The following is a 20,362-nucleotide window of genomic DNA, read 5'->3' on the forward strand; positions in this document are numbered from 1 at the left end:
AGCAGCTTAGTCATGCTGGCCACATGACCCGGAAAGCTGTCTGTGGACAAACGCCGGCACCCTCGGCCTATAGAGCAAGATGAGCATGCAACGCCAGAGTTGTCCACGACTGGACCTAACAGTCAGGGGTACCTTTGCCTTTACCTTTAAAAACTTGCTTCTTTAAGCAAGCCTACTCAGACGTGCATGTCTGACATGTAACTTGACTTTACAATGTATGCTGCTAAAACTGATTATTTTATTTTGAAGACTATCACATTGAAAGCAGGTGTTAAAAGAAGGTTACCGGTAGCTTTTAATTTATATTAAACAACTTAAGAGGTTTTGATGATTAAGTGCTATATAATAAATCCTGATATAAAAATTAAAACAATACTTATTTCTACTATTTATTTTCTGTTGTTCTGCAAGCCTCCAAGGTGGCTGGTGGTTAAGTGAAAACCAGTGTGTAACAGACATAAGATTAAAAGGCAGAAGGCATGTGGAAAGGACATCAATGGAAAATATCCACTCCTCAGGCCTTCGATGCCACAGGCGCAACAGGTTATTCCAAATGGTGCTCTACAGATTTGTGCTACCTAGCATCTAGGGTCCTGAGGCATGTTTTCATCTCCTAGAGGGTGGTATGTGTCCTCAACTGGACAATTTATTCTTTCTGGCTCTTCCAGGTGATGGAAGCAGAGGATTGATGAAGTCTCTGCAGGCAGCAGGGGGATAGTGGGACAGGACAGAAGGGGACAGGGGACAGTGACAGAAAATGTCTGTTCTCCAAGCATTCCTGACTATGGGCCATGCTGGCTGGGGTAATTGAGAGTCCAATAAGCATATGGAAGACTGCAAGTTCTCCATCCTGACCAATGCCTGACAAAGCTTAACAACACACACTGCACTCCTTGCAAAACCTTTTAATATTGGAAGCTCTCTCCTTGGCTAAAAACTGTTTGGAAACAACATGAGCTTCAGCTCCTACTCATGGTAGAATAAAAGGACACTTGCAAAGGTTGTACCTGCCAATACACAACAACTAGAAAGGAAAGGGAAAATTCAAGACGTACTGCGATCTTTTTTTCCAAGTCATGTTTTGCATTGTAGAATTCTGTTCTGAGCGCCTAAAGGAATAAAATAATCCAGTTTTCACTCCAGTGTCAATTATTAGCTAGGTAGACAGCTATCAGGTTCTTTTATTTCCAATAAGAAAAAGCATTATATGTGTGAAATATACATAATTAAAATATGCATCCCGGGAGACCACAAGGATTAATATTTGAAAAATCTGGCTTTTGTGCACATGCATAGCTATGCTTCTCCATTTAACTCCCTATATTTGTTAGACAGGATGTCCACATGCATACACCCAAGTGTGAGAAGGAGAAGAGGGTAAGCTGAGCAGGTGTTATAGCTACAATATACACCCCACCTTTGCAGAAAAATCAAGGGAGGTTGGAAATCACACTTTTTATGATGAGAGTGTTTTAATCATCTTACTGTTTTAAATCATGTAAGAGGCTGTAAGATCCTGGACAGAAAAGCAGGATAAGAGTAATTAAATCAAGTCAGAAGTGCCCCCTATGCGTCCATAAACCCAAACAAGGACTGAGCATGCATACTTTCCTCATGCAACTAGGGAATTATTATGACATATTTACACAACTATTTCTCTAATGGCCTTATGTGATTGTTCATACACACCCCTATTTTTTCCTTACAACTCAGGAAAGGAAGTTAGCCTGATAGGATAGTGACTGAACCAAGGTCACTTGGTGAATTTCAAGGCTGAGTGGGGATTTGAATCCAATGCTCCCAGGTCCTGTTCTAACATTCAAACCAATATACCACCTGGTTCTGTGGCAGCAGAATGAATTATGCACAAAATAGCCCTTTTCAATAAACTAAAAACTATCATCAATATTTATAAACCTCTTTTCACCATAGAAGCCAAAAAGTAGTTTATAGATCAACCAAAACAATATGGTACTTAAAATAAAAAGGGCAGGTGAAAATGTCAGTTCCATAAACAGGCATAATAAGTACAGCTTACTTAAGACACCTGCTGAAATAGGAAAGCCATTGTCAAGCACCTGAAGTTCAATAGTCAGGAGGCCTGTCTGATCTCAGCTGGGAGGGAGTGTCACAGAACTTGGCACACAATATTGAATGCATGGCTCCTGGTGGATACAAACCATACATCCAAAGATCAGAGCATCCCTCAAAGATATAAGGAATCAGAATGTCTGTGGGCCTTGGAGGCGGTGGATTTGTGTCAGCAACAAGTTTGCCTCTTGCTCAGCCAATACAAAGTGCCACCTTGCTCTGCCCAATCCCCTCTCCTGCCACCCACATCGAGTTTAGAGGCAAAAGAAAATTGAGCTCCTCATTTGCATCAGAAGGGTCTACGTATGGGTTGGTTCAAAGATGACTCCTTTTGGACCCAATCTGACCCTCCAAATTAACCAGCTTTTCAGCAACATATGACTTTCAAAGACTACTAGCATTACAATAGAAATGACCATAGAAGCAACAGGTACACCAGTGTGGTATAGTATTTAGAGCATTTGACTAGGACCTGGAAGACCAGGGTTCAAATCCATACCTGGTCATTAAGCTCACTTAAGTGACCTTGGGCTAGTCACTGTCTCACAGTGTAACCCACCTCACAGCTTTGTTGTGGGGATAAAATGGGGAGGGAGAAGAATATTACACAACATTGAGCACCTTGGAGGAAAGGTGGGATATAAATGCAATAATAATAATTAATTATCTACGTTTCTGAAACTTGATGACAGTGTGACCCATGCCTTCGAGAAAGAATTCATTAATTGTTTTACATTGCTAGAAACCTGGACCAATAGGAACCAAATGAGAAGCAGTTGAGAAAGTGAGCAAAGTGGCTCATAGCCTGGTGGCTATCCCCTGTATGGTGTCCTGTTAAAGCATTTGACTAGGTCCTTGGAGCTCGGGGTTCAAATACCCACTCAGCCATGAAGCTCACAGGGTTATCTTGGGCCAATTGCCTTCTCTCAGCCCTGACTCATATGGTTGTTGTGAGAACAAAATGGGGAGGGGGAGATGCATGTATAACACCTTGAGGACTTGGAAAGAAGGTGGAACAGAAAGGTAAAAATAAAAACAAAATAAGGGGGGAAAACAAAGAGTATCTGCAGAAAAAAATGCAAAAGTACAGCTCTGTATCAGCTTACAGACTGCTCCTGTGCTCAGTGGAAAAGTCATGCCTTAGATAACTGTGGGAAAACAACAAGGGTGACAAACAGGATCTTCTCAAGGGATGGCATTCCACCTTTCTACCCTATTGATAGTCCTCACCTCCAGCTCCTTTTCTTTCTCAAGCACTAAAGCACCAGGATGATCTTGGATTTTTTCTTCTGACAAACTCTCCTCCAAAGATCTATTTCCGGACTCTGCTGCTTCCAAGCACTGGATTAAAGCTTCTTTATTTTTCAGAGAAAGACTCAGTTGCTCAATACATCTAAAATTACAGAAAAAGAACCATGATGATGATGACATAGGCAGAGCAGAAGGGAAAGACATAAGATCCGATTGATACATCTAGTCACTGAATGGACTTACCACAACTTGTCCCCACAACAAGCCCAATGAAAATGAAACAAAAGCAAGAGGCATTAACAGAGTTCAAGAATATTCCAGTCAGGCAAAATCACTTGGAATGTGAAGGAAGGTCAGTAAGAGGTGTAGTCAAGGGAGATCGGACCAATTTGACAAAATGAGTACTCATCCATAATAACAACCTAACCTGTCCTTTTCTTCAAGCACTGTCATCACATCCAGATCCTTTGACTGCCTATTTGTAATCAAAGAAAGTTGCTGTTCGGCTGCAAGTCTTAGTACTCTCTCCTGCTCCGTCATTGCAAACGCTTTCTCTACTTCTTCCTTCGCCACCTTAAGATCCTGTGCTCAGAAAATAAGAGATGCATGATGAACCAACCATTCACAGCCAGTGAACTTTTGCAATACTTTCTCAAGCAGTATTGCCCCTCCTGGGCTCATTTGCCCAGCAAGGATCACTACTTGTGGTGGAATTTAATATGACATGCACTTTTCTGGACCACAATAGACTTAATCACAAACAAGAGGTAATGCCCTGAGTAAGTTACAGCTACATACTTGCATGGGAAAGAGGAGAACTATTCATAGGAGCTCAGAAGAAAATGAAATGCAGGAAAGTACAGAGGGTGATAATTACTTTGCAGCCATTCACCAAAAACAGTATTAGATAATATAGACATCCTGGTACAGGTCAGCCAATTAAGACATTTGTTGTGAGAAAATTCTCTTGATGTATTCCAATTCAACTGCTTAACATTGCAATCCACCTTTGATGTTCTTTTGTTCAAGGAGGACCACCTTAAAGACAGTTACTGACAGTCTTCAGAGACTAAACTATTCCTCCACCAGCTTTTCTATATTACCAGTCTGCAGTCTGCGGGCAAATGGGGTCTCAGCCAGCATACCAGATGGAGCTGGTAGACAGCTGCCCCGGACACAGAATTGGCCTGCACCTCCATGGACAGCTGTGAGTCCAAAATGACTCACAGGCTGCGTACCTGGTCCTTCAGGGGCACAGTTACTCCATTCATGACCAGGGAGTCCCCGACACCTGCTCACCCCATCTCCCCAAAACAGTACTTCTGTCTTATCCTGGGATTCAATCTCAATCCATTAGCTGCCATCCAACCTCCAGATACTCACACAGGACATTCAACGCATTCACTGGTTCCAATTTAAAGGAAGTAGTGCTAGGTATCATCCACATACTGGTGAACACCCAGCCCAAACCCCCTGATGATCTCTCCCTGCAGCTTCATATAGATGCTAAAAAAACAAGGGGGAGAGGACGGAGCCCTGAGATACCCCACAAATGAGTGCCCAGGGGTCTGAACACTCACCTCCCAACACCACTTTCTGGACTCGAACACAGAGGAAGGAGGGGAACCACTACATAACAATAACCCTCAGCTCCTAACCCCCCTAAGATGGTCCAGAAGGGCACTAGATCTGGGCAATATCTGGCTTTCAATAGTGTGATATATCAGCAGCTAAACATCATGATATATTGATATACCTCAATATCTGAAATAAGGCAGGAACTACACAGAGGCGAACAGGACAATGTCTTGGCAACTGCTACTACTTAAGGGTCTAAATTGTTAAATGATATTATCAATCACCTCAATATGTGTGAGGCCTAGCCCTAAAACATATTGTGATTTGCAATATATTGCCAGGTCAAATATTAGGAAACAGTTATCACGATGTGAAATTCAAACTAGTTTTGCCCTAAAGGACACCATGGTCAATAGTATCAAAAGCCACTGAGAGATCCAGCAGAACCAGGAAACAGCTTTCACCTCTGTCCTAGCCCACCCAAAATCATCAACAAGCACGACTAAGGTGGTTTCAGTCCCATGACGGGGGCTGAATCGCAACTGGAAGGTCTGCATCTTCATGTGCCTGGAGTTGCCACTCAATTATGCCACCCACTCAATTATCTTTCCCAAGAATGGAAGAGATGAGACTGGGCGATAATTGGCCATAATGGCCAGGTCCAAAGATGTTTTTTCAAGAGGTGGCTTAAAACCACTTCTTTAATGGGGTCCGGAAAGACTCCCTCACGGAGAAAAGTATTCAGCACCCCACAAAGCCGCTTTCCCGGCCCTGCAAGGTTCATAGCGTCCGAAAAACCCAATCCCTCTCCTCCAACCTTTTCAACATTACTGTAAAGTGCAACGTGTGTGTGACTCAAATCAGGCATTCGGTAGCCTTGCCACCACTGGTGCTCTGCTTCCCCTGCATACCTGGCTGACTAATCATTGCAGTCAACAAGGGTGTCACCTCAGCTGCAGTAATTGCCAACTGACCCTATATGCATATCCCAGTTCACCTTGGTCCATGAAGCCCTGGCCTCAGGGTTGGACCATAAGTCAGTCTGAGCAACCTGTCACCACAAGTAGCAGCAGCAGTCTTAGTGCCTTGTTCCACTTGCCTTCTTTGAAACGCACACCTGTACCCCTGACCTGCCTCTGGCACCTAAGAATGTTACTATGGCCTTGGCTCAGCCTCTTTAGACTTCAACCCAATCCCAACCCGTCCCAAGGGAGGGAAGAGACAGTTACATGTCCATTGTTCATCCTACCTCAGAGAGAGACTGAATTACCTGAGTTTTTTCTCAGGAAAGTGAGGGCTTATTCTCAGATTATTACTGAAAGACAACAAGTGCTCTCCTACAAGATCCAGCAAAGTATAATAGCAGAAATCATAAAAACACCTGCACGTGCACTATGAAAACATATTGCCTTGCCTCCTCTAAGTGGCTTATCTTGCACTTCAAGCTTTCTTCCACTTGCTGGACTTCCTTATGAGCCTCTTCCTTCAGACGCTTGATTTCAGCATCACCTTGAGCCAAGCTTTCCACTGCTTTACTGCAAAGACAAAGCACAGATCCTTTTAGAAATTTATGAGAAGATTGTCACCAGACTTCGCTCACTACCTAATAAATCAGAATCAGCATTACTATAATGTTATTACCAATATCTCAGCCTAACCTACATTGCAACATTTTGGTGAGGATGAAATAGGAAGGGAATTATGTACATGATCCTGGGCTTCTTGGAGGAAGTTTACTTAGTTATTTTAAAGCATTTTTAAACAGCTTATTTTTTTAAATCTCTAAGTGGTGTAAAATATAAAAACAAAACAATATTTAAAACAAAACAACAACATAAAACTGATAAAATAGCAATATAAAAACAAGCAAAGCAGGTATTATTCAGGGGATTCAAAAGCTGAAATAAAGATCTGTCCCTCCACCAGATGGTTTATTTCTTATATGTCTATCTGGATTCCTGGTCACCAATAGTGATTTGTTCAGGAAAAGACTGGCTCAAGGACAGAGATGACAAGATCCTATTGGCGAGAGAGGAAGATTTTTTGAATGTGGCACACAAGTTACTTACATGCAAAGGGATATACCAGCATATCAATGTTATTTCAAGAAACTTGATTCAACTGTTTGAACTGGCATTGCATAAAGAGAAAAAGTGTACCTCTTTAATAAGAGTGACTTTCCCAGTACAAAAACCAAAAATACTAGCCCTAATCTAGTGCTGCCATATTTTAAAGAGCAAAAAAAGAGGACGCATTTGCAGACTTTTAACTACAGATCGCTTTGATGACTCTCATTTTAAATACCCCTACCATATGTAGGCTATAGAAGCTGTGATATATTGCTGGCAGCATTGTTCTTAACTTTCAACAAAATAATAATAATAATAATAATAATAATAATAATAATAATAAATATTGCTCCATCACTTGTCACATGAAAGTATTTGGGCTCATGTTCACATCTTTGTGAACATAAGCGTGCACAGAACAATTTATTAAACTGTTTAACATGTACATATGGACTCTTCTTAAGGGCAGGCAGATGTTAACTCTTGCCCTCCCAGACTCCTTCTCCATGATCTTCTAGCTGACCTTTTAGTTCAGCCACAAGAGAAGGGATTTATACAATATGTAGCTGGTTTAAGATGCTGTTCTGTTGTGATTCTGTGCTGCAGACCAGCTTAGCCAGGTGTCTTAGATCTCAGTCTAATGCATTAGGAAAATTTTCTTGGGTTACTGTAAACAAAATAAATAAATGGACATTTTGCCAAATTTTAAAAATCCACCCAGACAGAAATTTTAATCCTGAAAAAGAGAACGTGTCTGGGAAAAAGAGAACATATGACAACCAGACCTGAAAAAGATGGCGTGTCTTGGAAAAAAGGGCATATGGCAACCCTGCAGGCTAATCAAAGACTCCATCTGGAATGCAGACTGCACAGGCTAATCTCTGAATAGAAACCTGGGAGAAAGCAACAACTGCTAAAAGAGCATGACACCTTCAAAGGAGGGCTACTAGCAAAGGATGAAAAATGAAGATGACACTTACGAAGCCTTGATGAGCAATTGCTCTCGCTCCTGCAGTTCTCGTTTCAAGCTTTCCAATTCAACTTTGAGTTCAATGTTCTAGCAGAACAAGAGAAGAAAAATAGTAGCCACCTCAGCTCAGGAAAACTTAGAGTCCCACCTTCCCAGCATCTCACCCACCACAATATTCAATTTACATTAAGCGACTGGGGAATGAAACATTTACATGACTTTATACCTCAAAACAGTCAAACAAAAACAAAAACAGTGGATCCTCCAGATACAAATTCAATTCGTTCCGGGGGTCCGGGTGCACCCCGAAAATTTCGTAAGAAGAGCCGCTGCTTCTGCGCACATGCACGGCATGACAGAGCGCTTCTGTGCATGTGCACACGATGAAACCCCGAAGTGTATAGTTCCGGGTTTGCCGCATTCACAACCCGAAACTTACATTACCCAAAGGTAACGTAACCCGAGGGTCCATTGTACTCATCTGTTTAAAACAAGGGCAGGGAAACCTTCCTCAGCCCAAGGGCCACATTCTAGACAATGTTCCAGGGGACAGATGCCAGTGTTTCATGGAGCCAGAGACAAAATCAGATAGAGCAGAAAATGCATATTTAACCTTTATACAGTGGTACCTCGGGTTACTTATGCTTCAGGTTACATACGCTTCATATTACAGACTCCACTAACCCAGAAATAGTACCTCAGGTTAAGAACTTTGCTTCAGGGTGAGAACAGAAATCGTGCTCCGGCGGCGCGGCAACAGCGGGAGGCCCCATTAGCTAATGTGGTGCTTCAGCTTAAGAACAGTTTCAGGTTAAGAACGGACCTCCGGAACGAATTAAGTACTTAACCCGAGGTACCACTGTACAGTAAACTAGTTTCTACACATTTTTACCAGACAAAAACACTCATGGGGAGCATGGAACAGAGTTGGTGAGTGGCATGGCCTGGGAAGAATAGATAGTCTGGAGTGTTTCAAAGGTCAGATAAAGAGGTCTAGAGGGCCACATTCAGTCTCCGGGTCTGAGATTCTCCATCCCTGGTTTAGGAGAGATGACTAAGTGCAAATTTAACACAATTACATCTAATTCTTCTAGAGTTACTGTAAATGTACTCTAATGCTGGAAATTTGGCTACAACCTGTGAAGAGCTACCAGGACACAAAGCAGCAACCCAGAGGTGCCCCAGATTTGATCATCTTCGTAGGCAGAAAAAGGTTCTCATGTACTAGAGGGACTCTGTCTATGCAGGCTGTCCTCAGCAGGCAGGGTATTAATAGTAATAGTAATGACTTGCTGTTCAGGCTAGGACTTTGTCTTGGCAATAACTATCTTTAATGGCACTGGGTTTGTTCTGCGTGCACAGTCCGGCATCAGTGGTCTCAAACTAGGCAACAGATATACAAATGCAAATATACAAATATCAACTGTGGGGAATAACTCTTGTGTTCATGCCTTCTTGCAGACTTCCTGGTAGCGTCCAGTTGGCCCTGTGGGAAACAGGATCCAGGACTGGAAAGACCTTTGGCTTGGTCAAGGAGTGCTCTTCTTAAGATGGCAATTTCAACAATAAATTGCACAGAATAAGGTTCTCATAGATCTGTATACATCAAGAGTCATATAATAATGCAATTCATAAATTCCAAGGGGATACTAAAATACTCCCATAAAGAAAAGTCGGGGGAGAGCCAAGGACATATACAAATGTAAGAAGAGCCCTGCTGGATCAGACCAAGTGTCCATCTGGTCCAGCACCCTAGTCATTGTGGGGATGACTGTGGGGAGCCTATATGAAACACAAAAAAGCAACAGCCCTTCCCTTGTATACATACAGAGAAGTCTCAGACTGAAGATTTGAATTGATACAGTTCATTTAATTATACTTTACATTCAAACACTGTTCAAATATGTTCCAACATTGCAAAGAATTGTAATTTAAAACCATCTTGCTCCCCTGAGCCTCAGCAGTTGTGAGAGCTTAACCACAGTGAGAGCAATCCAAATCCATTCAAACCAATCTTCAGTATTTAGCTAAACTATCACCTCTGGTTGCTTAAGAATCCCACTAAGTAAATTAGGTTCAGAGGCACCCAATATCAACAGCTGTTGCCTTACAAGCATTCATCCATTTATTTACAGACATTGCTGCCTTATCTGCAGGTCTTCAACATTACTACTATTACATCTCCAGAATATATCTATCCCCTTGAACCTTATTTTCTAATACAAGGGTCACTCATTAAAGATTTCCCCTGACCCACTTCCAGTTATCGTAGAAGGATGACATGGCACATGTATAATGATAAATCTCTCCATAGGCAACGTGGTAATTTGTAGCCCTGAACTCCTAACAGTTTCTCTGCTACAGGTACTAACATGGAGTAATGTCTGATAATGCAGAATGGTCATCAGGTTCATCAACTGATAATGCAGTTGAATGCAGAGTGGTCATCAGGTTCCTGTACTTGAAAGGGCACACACCATGGGAGACATTAGATGAGAGGAAAGGGGACTTATGGGGAGGATGCCCCATTGTATGACGTAGTCAAGAACTGGAATCATCAGTTCAAGTGTGGTCGGACTTTGGGGAAAACGGTTCCCATTCCTGGGCAACCAAAGTCTGCCATTGATTAAGACACCATCCGGCAAGTGGAGGCTGCCATTTTGGAGGATCGCCACATAACCATCCGGCAACTAGCTGAAGATGTCAAGATCAGTGTGGGCTCTGTAGAAAAAAATCATCCATGACCATTTGCACATGGGAAAGGCATCCGCACAGTGGATTCACTGACTGGTGATGCCTTCCCAGAAGCAGGAACAAGTCACATGCCCACGGGCTCTTTTGGCCATGTGTCACGAAAACCATGATGACTTCTTTGCCACACTAATTACTCAGGATGAAACATGGGTCCATCATTATGACCCAGAGACTAAATCCCAGTCCAAACAATGGAAGCACTCTGCCTCACCACCTCCAAAGAAAGCATGTATCCAACCGTCAACCGGCAAGGTCATGCTCATGGTCTTTTGGGACCAGCGCGGAGTAGTGATGATGGATTTCCTGACAAAGGGTATCATTACCGGGACATACTACTGCTGCAGAAATTGCTGAAGACCATCAAAATCAAGAGGTGTGGTATGCTGACCAAAGGCGTCTGCCTCCTGCAGGATTAACGCCCGATTCATAACTCGCATGTTGCTCAGACAGAAGTACGGTCCTGTGGCTATGAAATCCTTCCTCACCCCTGTTATTCTCCCAACCTTGCACTATCTGACTTCCACCTCTTTCCAACCATGAAGTTATTTTTGAAGGGCAAGCTTTTTCCAGACAATGAAATGCTGATTTCTGAGGTCAAGTCATGGTTTCTGATGTAACCTGCCAACTTATACAGATGAGGTCTCCACAGCTGCATAAAGCGATGGGAGAAGTGTGTGACTCTTGCTGGTCGCTATGCAGAGAAGGACTAATAACTGTGTCCAGTTTCGTTTGTCTCAGTCCACAGGAAGTACGTCAGGGGAAATATTTAATGAGTGCCCCTCATATTTCCCAGGCATAAGATACCATTTAAAGCAGGGGTCAGCAAACTTTTTCAACAGGGGGCCGGTCCACTGTCCCCCAGACCTTGGGGGCGGCGGACTATATTTTGAAAAATATAAATACCCTGCATGCCGGTCCCACAGCTGCTTCCAGACCTGGAGGAGGAATGCACTCTGCATGTGCTCAGGAGCGCGTCTCAGCACTCAGCGTTGTTGACAAGCAGCACCTGCTACATCGGCCCATCCCCGCTGAGCTCCCAGGTAGCGTGCACCATTGTCTGAGGCCAGGTCGGTGGGCAGGCCGCACATGCAGAACGCTAGGCAGGCAGCGCGCAGCTCACACTCCGCTGAACGCGCCAGAAGCAGAACCAAGCCACGCGCCAGGCGCAGGGCCAACAAGCATGCCAAGCTCCGGCTGAAGCCCCCCGATGGGCCCATGGACAGAGAGGCCAGTGGGCAGGAGGCAGGTCTGGTCCTACCCTTGCCCTACAGTACACATACCAACAGTCTGAGCCTTCCCCACTCGCCATCTGGCCCAGCATCCACACCCACAGCCACTTGTAGCTAAAGGGCTCTCTGTTCCAGAAGGAAATGAGCAGAGGCTAGAGAAAGAAAAGGCTTTCCCAAGGTGCCTGAGAGCAGAAGAGGCCACCCCCAAAGGAGCTGAAAAATTGTACCTCCCACTCAGAAGATGGTGGGAGCTGTGTGGGACTAAAAAACTGTGTGTGTGTGTGTATCTGATAAATTATATTTTGATTAATCATAGGTAGAAATAGGGGAAAATCACAGGGACACAGCATCATATGGACACAAAATCATAGGACTAACACAGAAATTGTAGCTAAGAACAGTTAAAAATGCTAAACCTAAGCAGAAGTGAAGCCTAGCGTGTAGAGCAGGGTCAGCAAACTACAGTCCATGGGCCGGATCAAGCCTGCAAAGGTCATTAACCCGGCCTGGCCACTGTCTGAGCTCCCTGGAAAAAAAGACAAAAAAGAGGGAAGCCACCACACGTTCTCACACGAAGTGCTCCTTCAGGAGGTGCAGGAGGAGGAAAGGGAGGAGGCAGAGGTGCCGCTGGCGGGAAAAGAGGCACCATCCAGGGCAGGGGAGGGGGCAAGAGATTTACAGGGGGAGGGAAAAGAGAGAGGGTGGGGTGAGCAGGCAGGAGCTCTCCCCGCTGACTGTGCGGCAGCGATCTGGCCTCTGCTGCCGGCAGGAGGGCCCCCCATCCCACCCCCGAAGCGCAGAGGAGGTGCCGGCTGCAGGAGGCCCAGCAGGCCACAATGCAGCACCAAACCCAGGAGAGGACCCCCTACCCAAACAATGACTATCCTCAGTGAAGGTAAGAAAAAGTAATAATTTTAAATTTTATCATCTACAATACTGTCTGGCCTACCTGGTGCTCTTGCATGGAATGTGTCCTTTTAAAATGCATCTGTGGGTTATTTGTGGGGCCTGCTTGGTGTGCATAGGAATTCGTTCATCCCCCCCCCCCCAAAAAAAAAATGTAGTCCAGTGCCCCACAAGGTCTGAGGGACAGTGGACCGGCCCCCTGCTAAAAAAGTTTGCCAACCCCTGATGTAGAGAATGCTGGACCAGATTTTTAAACATAGAACCAATAACTCATGTATTCTGCAGCGAATATGCTTAGAACCTAGTTGGAGAGTATGCCTTGCCTTCTCATGTGTTCTCTGTTCTCATTTTAGTAAAGAGTTAGAAACACAGGAAGCTGCCTTATACCAAGTCAGACCAATGGTCCACACTCACTGGCAGCAGCTCTCCAGGGTTTCAGGCAGGAGACATTCCCAGCTGAGGAATGTTGGTGATTGGACCTGGGACCTTCTGCATGCAAAGTGAGTCCTTGATCACTGAGCTATGGTGATACAGGTTTCAACATTAATATGCTTAGTTGGTTACAAACCACCATTTATTACTTATTTGTTGTAAGCCACCAAGACAACTATGCTATGGGGTGGCATGCAAAGGCCACAAATAAATCAATTTTAAAACTGAAGCTTCTTCTTGCATGCTGCCTGCCCATAGTGACGAAGAAATGTTTACAGTTCACCAGCAAACCAGAATCAGAACCATGGTTTGAGATGCATTCTGAAAAACATGACTTGTACTCCATTGTTACAAGTAATGCTCCACCTACATAGGCTGCTGCATTAGGACATTTAGTTTAGGATGCTAGGGCTAAGAGGATGGAAGATAAAAGCAGACGAGCAGCTCAAAATTATGTATTGGCCATTCCTTTTCTGGAAGCTCAAACCATGATTTGGGTTCTGATCTCTGGTTAGCACAAACCAAGGTTTGATATGATATCTGAATTATGCCAGGCAAAACATCCACAAAACGAACAGTAGTTTTAAACGAGGCATTAGCAGCTGCAAAAATTGCACTCACTACAGGGAATCAGCAGCTGGATTTTTTGTTAAATAGGATATTATCTCAAGCATTCATTTGATCATTTCTCTGTATGGCCTTACAGAACAAAGAAGCAAAAGAAAATGCAAGCAAGAGAAGCAGACAGTTTATATTAACATGGATCATCTTTCTGCTGCAGTTTGATGTGCAAGGATTATAATGTAATTTCTGAAAGCCTTTGTTTTACTGATAAAAGTGTCAGACCGAACAAGCAATTTAAATTAAGTAGGAAAGAAGCTCTTTGATTAGAACTCCTAGTAATGAAATTGTTTTATTTTAGTACTGAAACAGCATCGTTTAAGAAGTAATACTACACATCATACAAAGGTCATTCTAAACCCCTTATTACCGTACATCTCATAGCTGAAATATAACAAAGGCATACTAACACCCGGGAATTTATGTTTAAGCAAATCCAGAACTAGAATGAGAATAACTGGCTTTCAAAAATAAAAGAACACACAGAGTGCAGTCCTGCACCTCTTTACTCAGAAATCCTGCTGTATCCAGAGGGGACTTATCCCCAAGTAAATGTATCAAGAATTGCAGCCACACTGCACAGGGGCTGAAGTAACCCAGCCACAACATGAGTGGCCATGGAGAATGGCTTTATTCAATCTGGCCATCAAAGAGTAGAAGTGGGACTGTGTTCCACCAAGACCCCTAAATCCTTTCCACATGTACAGTGGTACCTTGATTTTGGAACAGCTTAGTTCCCAAACAACTTGAAACTCGAACGCTGCAAACCCGGAAGTCAGTGTTCCAGTTTGCAAACGTTGCTTTGAGAGCTGAACGTACTCTGTTCTGAGTCCTGAGCTTCCGTTTTTACTGTTGCGTTGCTAATTTATGTCCCCCCATTGCAATTCAAGTCTTCTGTTTCCAATTGAGGTGATATTTGGAGCTTATATTTGGTGCTTTTGTTTTTGCTATTTATTTTGCGTTTTTTGTTTTTGAGGCTTTTTCGGTTAATTTGTTTTTGTGACTGTGTGGAACCCAGCTCAGCTACTGACTGATTGTGTGACTGAGCAAATGGATAAAAGCCCCCCATCCAAACAATGACTATCATCAGTGCAGGTAAGAAAAGATTTATTTTTTAAAAAAAAATAATCTATGGTACTGTTTAATTTTAGAGTACAGTACATTGATTATTGCTTTCATTTTATGGCTCAATGGTCTCGTTAGATCAGAGGTCGGTAGGGCTTACCGACCATGGGCCAGATCACTCCCACGGAGATTGTCCATGGGCCAGACCAGAACAGCGTGATGCCGGAAATCACATCTGCGCATGTCCGCACTGCCGGAAATCGCTTGTGCGCATGCCCAGACGCTGAAAATTGCGCCTGCGCAGAAACGATTTCCAGCATCTGGGCATCCGCAGAAGCGATTTCTAGTATCTGCACATGCACAGACACAATTTCCGGCGCCACTTGGTGAGTCCCCGCGCTGCGCTGGTTTAGCGCCGCACACAGAGGACTCACCAAGCAGGCGGCTTGGTTTGGGGGCGGCTCGGGGACCGATAAAACAGTCTTTGTGGGCCGCATCCAGCCCATGGGCCACACATTGCTGACCCCTGTGTTAGACAGTAAAATTCATTTTAAATTGCTATTTTGGGGCTTGTTCTTAAAAGTCTGGAACGAATTAATCCATTTGCATTACTTTCTATGGAAAGCGCACCTTGGTTTTGGAACACTTTGGTTTTTGAACAGATTTCCGGAACTGATTAAGTTTGAGAACAAATACTGGCAATTACAGTAAGGTTTCCTTCCCTTCCAGATGGTCAGCATCACCCAGCCACCCAGAGTGCTGGGGTAACCCAGTCAGACTGGCTGCATATAAATAATAAAGTGTTGTTGTTGTTGTTGTTGTTAGTCAATCAGTGCTGACTCTTCCTCCAAGGAGGACTTATGCCTTTCCTGTATGCTCTACTCCTCTGCTGACCAAGAACCATGATTGAGGGGAACAAGACACTGAGGGCCTTATCAGTGGCTGCAACCAAATTATGGAACACTTCATTCCATGAAGTATGGTTAACACCCTCCTCCCTTGATGTTTTTCACCAAAATTTTGTTTTCTTCTGGCAAGATAGTATTGTATGTGATATTTTCATGTGTTGGTTTTAACTGCTGAACCACACTCCTTGGACCTTTGTTTTATATATTGTTTATATACATTTGTAATTTTTGTAAGCCAACCTGGGTAGTGCTTTTGCACCAGAAGGGTAGGATACAAATGCTTTGATATACCGTATTTTTCGCACCATAGGGCGCACCGGACCATAGGGCGCACCCAGTTTTTTGGGGGGGGAAATAAAGGGGAAAAATTATTTTCCCCCCAGGCGCGGGGCTGGGGTGGGGGAAGCTCGAGCTTCCCCCGACCCCAGCCCCCAAACAGGCAGCTCTCTGCAAGCCGTGGGAGCGCTCCCGCTGTTTGCGGAGAGGTCCGCGAAGCCTGGGCGCGCTGATCTCAGCGCCCGCAGGCTTCGGCATGCTGGCAACTCTCCGCAAGCAGCGGGAGCGCTCCCGCTGTTTGCGGAGAGGTCCGCGAAGCCTGGGCGCGCTGATCTCAGCGCCCGCAGGCTTCGGCATGCTGGCAACTCTCCGCAAGCAGCGGGAGCGCTCCCGCTGTTTGCGGAGAGGTCCGCGAAGCCTGGGCGCGCTGATCTCAGCGCCCGCAGGCTTCGGCATGCTGGCAACTCTCCGCAAGCAGCGGGAGCGCTCCCGCTGTTTGCGGAGAGGTCCGCGAAGCCTGGGCACGCTGAGTTCAGCGCGCGCAGGCTTCGGCATGCAGGCAAGTCTCCGCAAGCAGCGGGAGCCCAGCGCTGGGCTCCCGCTGCTTGCAGAGAGGTGTGCGAAGCCTGGAGAGCGTGAGGGGTCGGTGCGCACCAACCTCTCTCACTCTCCAGGCTTCAGCGAAAGCCTGCATTCGCACCATAGGACGCACACACATTTCCCCTTCATTTTTGGAGGGGAAAAAGTGCGTCCTATGGTGCGAAAAATACGGTAAGTTTACTGCTCTAGTGAAAGGCTATGACAAACCTACAGCAACAGCATCAATAAAACAATACTGATCCATATTATGAGCCAACATCCATGAGGTAAGAAAGAAGCTACCAGACACACCAACAAAGCAAACCCAACTTGATTTCAAATTAAACCTTTGAATCACCACAACTATTTAGTTATTTTATCACTCCTTTTTCCTGATTTCTTTTTGCAGATTTTTTTTAACAGCTAAGCCAACTAAGTTTAAAACTATTCAAAATAAAAACAAATTAAAATAGACTGCAGGGTTCAAGGACAGTCTTACTCATCACCATCTTCAACCAGAAAGCCTACAACTGCTTTAGTGAATGAATAAATAAATTATATCAGTTATAAGAGATTTAAAAAGACCTACAATTCGGTAGATGTCTTCATTGGGACCATCAAATTTCTGCTGCATGCGCTCTTCCAGGTAATATATGCGCAGTTTCAGGTTGAAATTCTCCTTTCGCAGCTCAATTATTTGCTATAACGAAAGAGAAATACCATGTGACATACATACTGTACCAATCCAGCAATATCATGTGAACAGGATGGAAACAAATGCTCTCATCAAGTTTATCCTGGAATATATATCAGTGTTAGGGAAAAACTTTAAAAATGTTGAGAAAGTTCTGTGTTTTCCAAGACTACCTGTATAGCAGAAGTGAAAAACACAGTCAGCCTACAGGCTACATTGCCTCCTAGGCAGCCTCCTGAGGGAAACATGCTAGTGGTGAGCAGAGCAACAAATATTAATTTTACCTTTGTTCTGCAGGCAAATTTCTATAGACACTCATACACTTCTCTGTCTTGCATTCAGGCAAGTAACAGGTAGTGCCACTGATGAGTGTTGCCTGGGGAGAGAGAACATGCTGAGATGGGGGTATGGCCTGGGAAGAGCCCCAAGGGCCTCAGAGAGAGAGACCTGGAGGGCCTCATTTGGCCCCTGAGCTTGAGGTCCCCACATCTGCTAAAGAGGGTGGACCAGAAACAATGTCACACAACCATATTAAAAACAGTGTAACTGAAAAGATTTGGGGATCTCACCAATTCAGCTGCTACACAAAAATAACTTTGAGAGGTTTCTTTGGAGATTAAACTAATCAATGAATTCTGTGTCATTATGAGCACACAAAAACTTAATTCATCATTAGCTCATGCACACACACACACACACAAACACACCTCATTGCAACATGCACCTCTCAAACAAGCAACTTCCTGCAATCAATACTGTGCTCCTACAGACATTTATTTGCCCCAAACAGAAACAGACCACATAACACCGGTCTTAAAAGACCTACATTGGCTCCCAGTACGTTTCCGAGCACAATTCAAAGTATTGGTGCTGACCTTTAAAGCCCTAAACAGCCTCAGCCCAGTATACCTGAAGGAGCGTCTCCACCCCCATCGTTCTGCCCGTACACTGAGGTCCAGCGCCGAGCGCCTTCTGGCATTTCCCTCATTGCGAGAAGCAAAGCTACAGGGAACCAGCAGAGGGCCTTCTCGGTAGTGGCGCCCACCCTGTGGAACGCCCTTCCATCAGATGTCAAAGCGATCAACAATTACCTGACATTCAGAAGACATCTTAAGGCAGCCCTGTTCAGGGAAGTTTTTAATGTGTGATTTTAGTGTATTTTTGGTTTCTGTGGAAGCCGCCCAGAGTGGCTAGGGAAAACCAGCCAGATGGGCGGGGTACAAATAATAAATAATAATAATAATAATAATAATAATAATAATAATAATAATAATTATTATTATTATTATTATTATTATAAACACCTACAATTAGTGCTATTTTTCTTGAAAAAGAGGTGCTGGAACTTACCATAAACACCTCCCTCGCTCTCTTATAATGGCAATGGTGCCCATCTGAGAGGTGCTGGAACTAAGTTCCTGTGAGTTCCCCCTGAAAAAGCCCTGTCTACAATGCAAACTCTTACACAAATATGTGTGAGAGAACTAAAAAGTTGAGAATTTTGGGGCACATTGCCCAAGCAGTCTCACATGTGAAAGAGAAGCTGATACTGCTTCCTGTGTGTTGAATTTGAGAGTAAGAGGTGTTTTTCAAGGGTTCCCATTGGAGTAGAATGCCCACAAGCTTCTGGACATCTGCCATCACATAGATCCCCATGCTACTGGTCTCATTTTCAATGCTTTGTTTAAACCAAGAGCAAGAGTCCCATCCAAACAGCAGGAGAAACTCCTGCTGTTTCTTACCTTTCACCCTGCACAAATGGGAGAGCACTCTGCTTCTTCTCCTCAAAGTCCCCTGTTCATGCCAATGGGATGTGGGAGAGGGGATTGGCGATACTCATAAATAATGGTTAGCAACTAAGTCGACAGATCTTATATTCCTTAAAAAATGTTGTTGAGAAAGAACAAATTGGACTTGTGACTAAACACTGCAGTGTGGACTGTTCCTATTCCGGATTCCAGCCAGCATGCCTTCTTACAGCATGCACCATTTCATTTCCCCTCCCCTTCTGGTTTTCTGCCTGCTCTCCCCAAGAGGTAGTCAGCATTCTGTGGCAACCACAAAGCATCCTGGAGTTTTCTTTTTCTACCTATGCAAATTTCAGTGTTCCCAAAAGCCTACTTATGTGCATGGATGACACTGCTTTCACTGCATTAATGGATCCATACTTGGAAAGTGGCACACAGAACAGTGTTTGTGGTAGGAAACTGACAGAACCATTTTAGCCCAGAACAGACCATTCTCAATGGGACGGGAGAGACAGGGGACAGGTAAATATATCTTCCTCTGAAGATTTTAAACATCAACTACTTGCAGAAAAAAGGCAAACACAGTACCCTTAGGACAGTCTGCTGTCCCAGCATTCTTCATTGCTTGAGACTTAACCTTAACCCCCAATGAAGGAGGGTAAAATGTCAGAAAATTGCATTAGAGGGAAAAGAAAAGGATTTAATTTTTTCAAAAGAATGAGTTTCAAACATACATCCAAATAAAGCAATTGGCCCGTATCCCTGCTGTCTGCCAGATGCTTTCCAAATGGAGAAATCTAATATGTTACTAATAAAATATTGATGTCCATGCTTCTGTATAATGAAAGGCTTAGAGTAGGTATAGAAGCTACAAGCAATCTTGCTTAAGACACACACACAGACACCAAATTCAAATGGGGCTTGGTGTGCAAACCAAACCCCAGGAGCTGCTCAGTGCAGCTTAACAAAGTAAAAGAGCTTCCACCACATTTGCAGGCCTCCTAAAGAGGGCAGAAAGGCAAACAAATCACCACACAAACCTGAATGCTGCCACAGCAACAGGGTTGGCTTAGGATCCAAAGGATCCTGGGCTTGGTCAGCCCCTCCCCAGAAGGGCCCATATTGGGGCTCTCCGCTGGTGGTACATATGCCTCTGGTTGCACTTCCTCAGTGGAGGACAAGCAGGTCTGG

The 20,362-nt window shown here is 44.2% G+C and overlaps 1 protein-coding gene across 6 annotated transcripts in view; it reads right to left on the reverse strand.

Moving 5' to 3' along the window:
• CDK5RAP2 (CDK5 regulatory subunit associated protein 2) overlaps nucleotides 1-20,362 on the reverse strand; it is a 135,805-nt gene that overhangs the window by 108,457 nt on the left and 6,986 nt on the right. For all 6 annotated transcript variants that reach the window (XM_083597132.1, XM_083597129.1, XM_083597131.1 and 3 more), the window contains exons 4-9: nucleotides 17,319-17,429; nucleotides 7,970-8,046; nucleotides 6,335-6,455; nucleotides 3,770-3,924; nucleotides 3,322-3,484; nucleotides 1,056-1,109 (exon numbers count right to left, since the gene is read on the reverse strand). In XM_083597132.1, the coding sequence (XP_083453258.1) occupies nucleotides 1,056-1,109; nucleotides 3,322-3,484; nucleotides 3,770-3,924; nucleotides 6,335-6,455; nucleotides 7,970-8,046; nucleotides 17,319-17,429 (681 nt within the window). The remainder of the gene's footprint in view (nucleotides 1-1,055; nucleotides 1,110-3,321; nucleotides 3,485-3,769; nucleotides 3,925-6,334; nucleotides 6,456-7,969; nucleotides 8,047-17,318; nucleotides 17,430-20,362) is intronic.

Source organism: Podarcis filfolensis, assembly GCF_964270895.1.
Source record: "Podarcis filfolensis genome assembly, chromosome: Z".
NCBI classification, from domain to species: Eukaryota; Metazoa; Chordata; class Lepidosauria; order Squamata; family Lacertidae; genus Podarcis; species Podarcis filfolensis.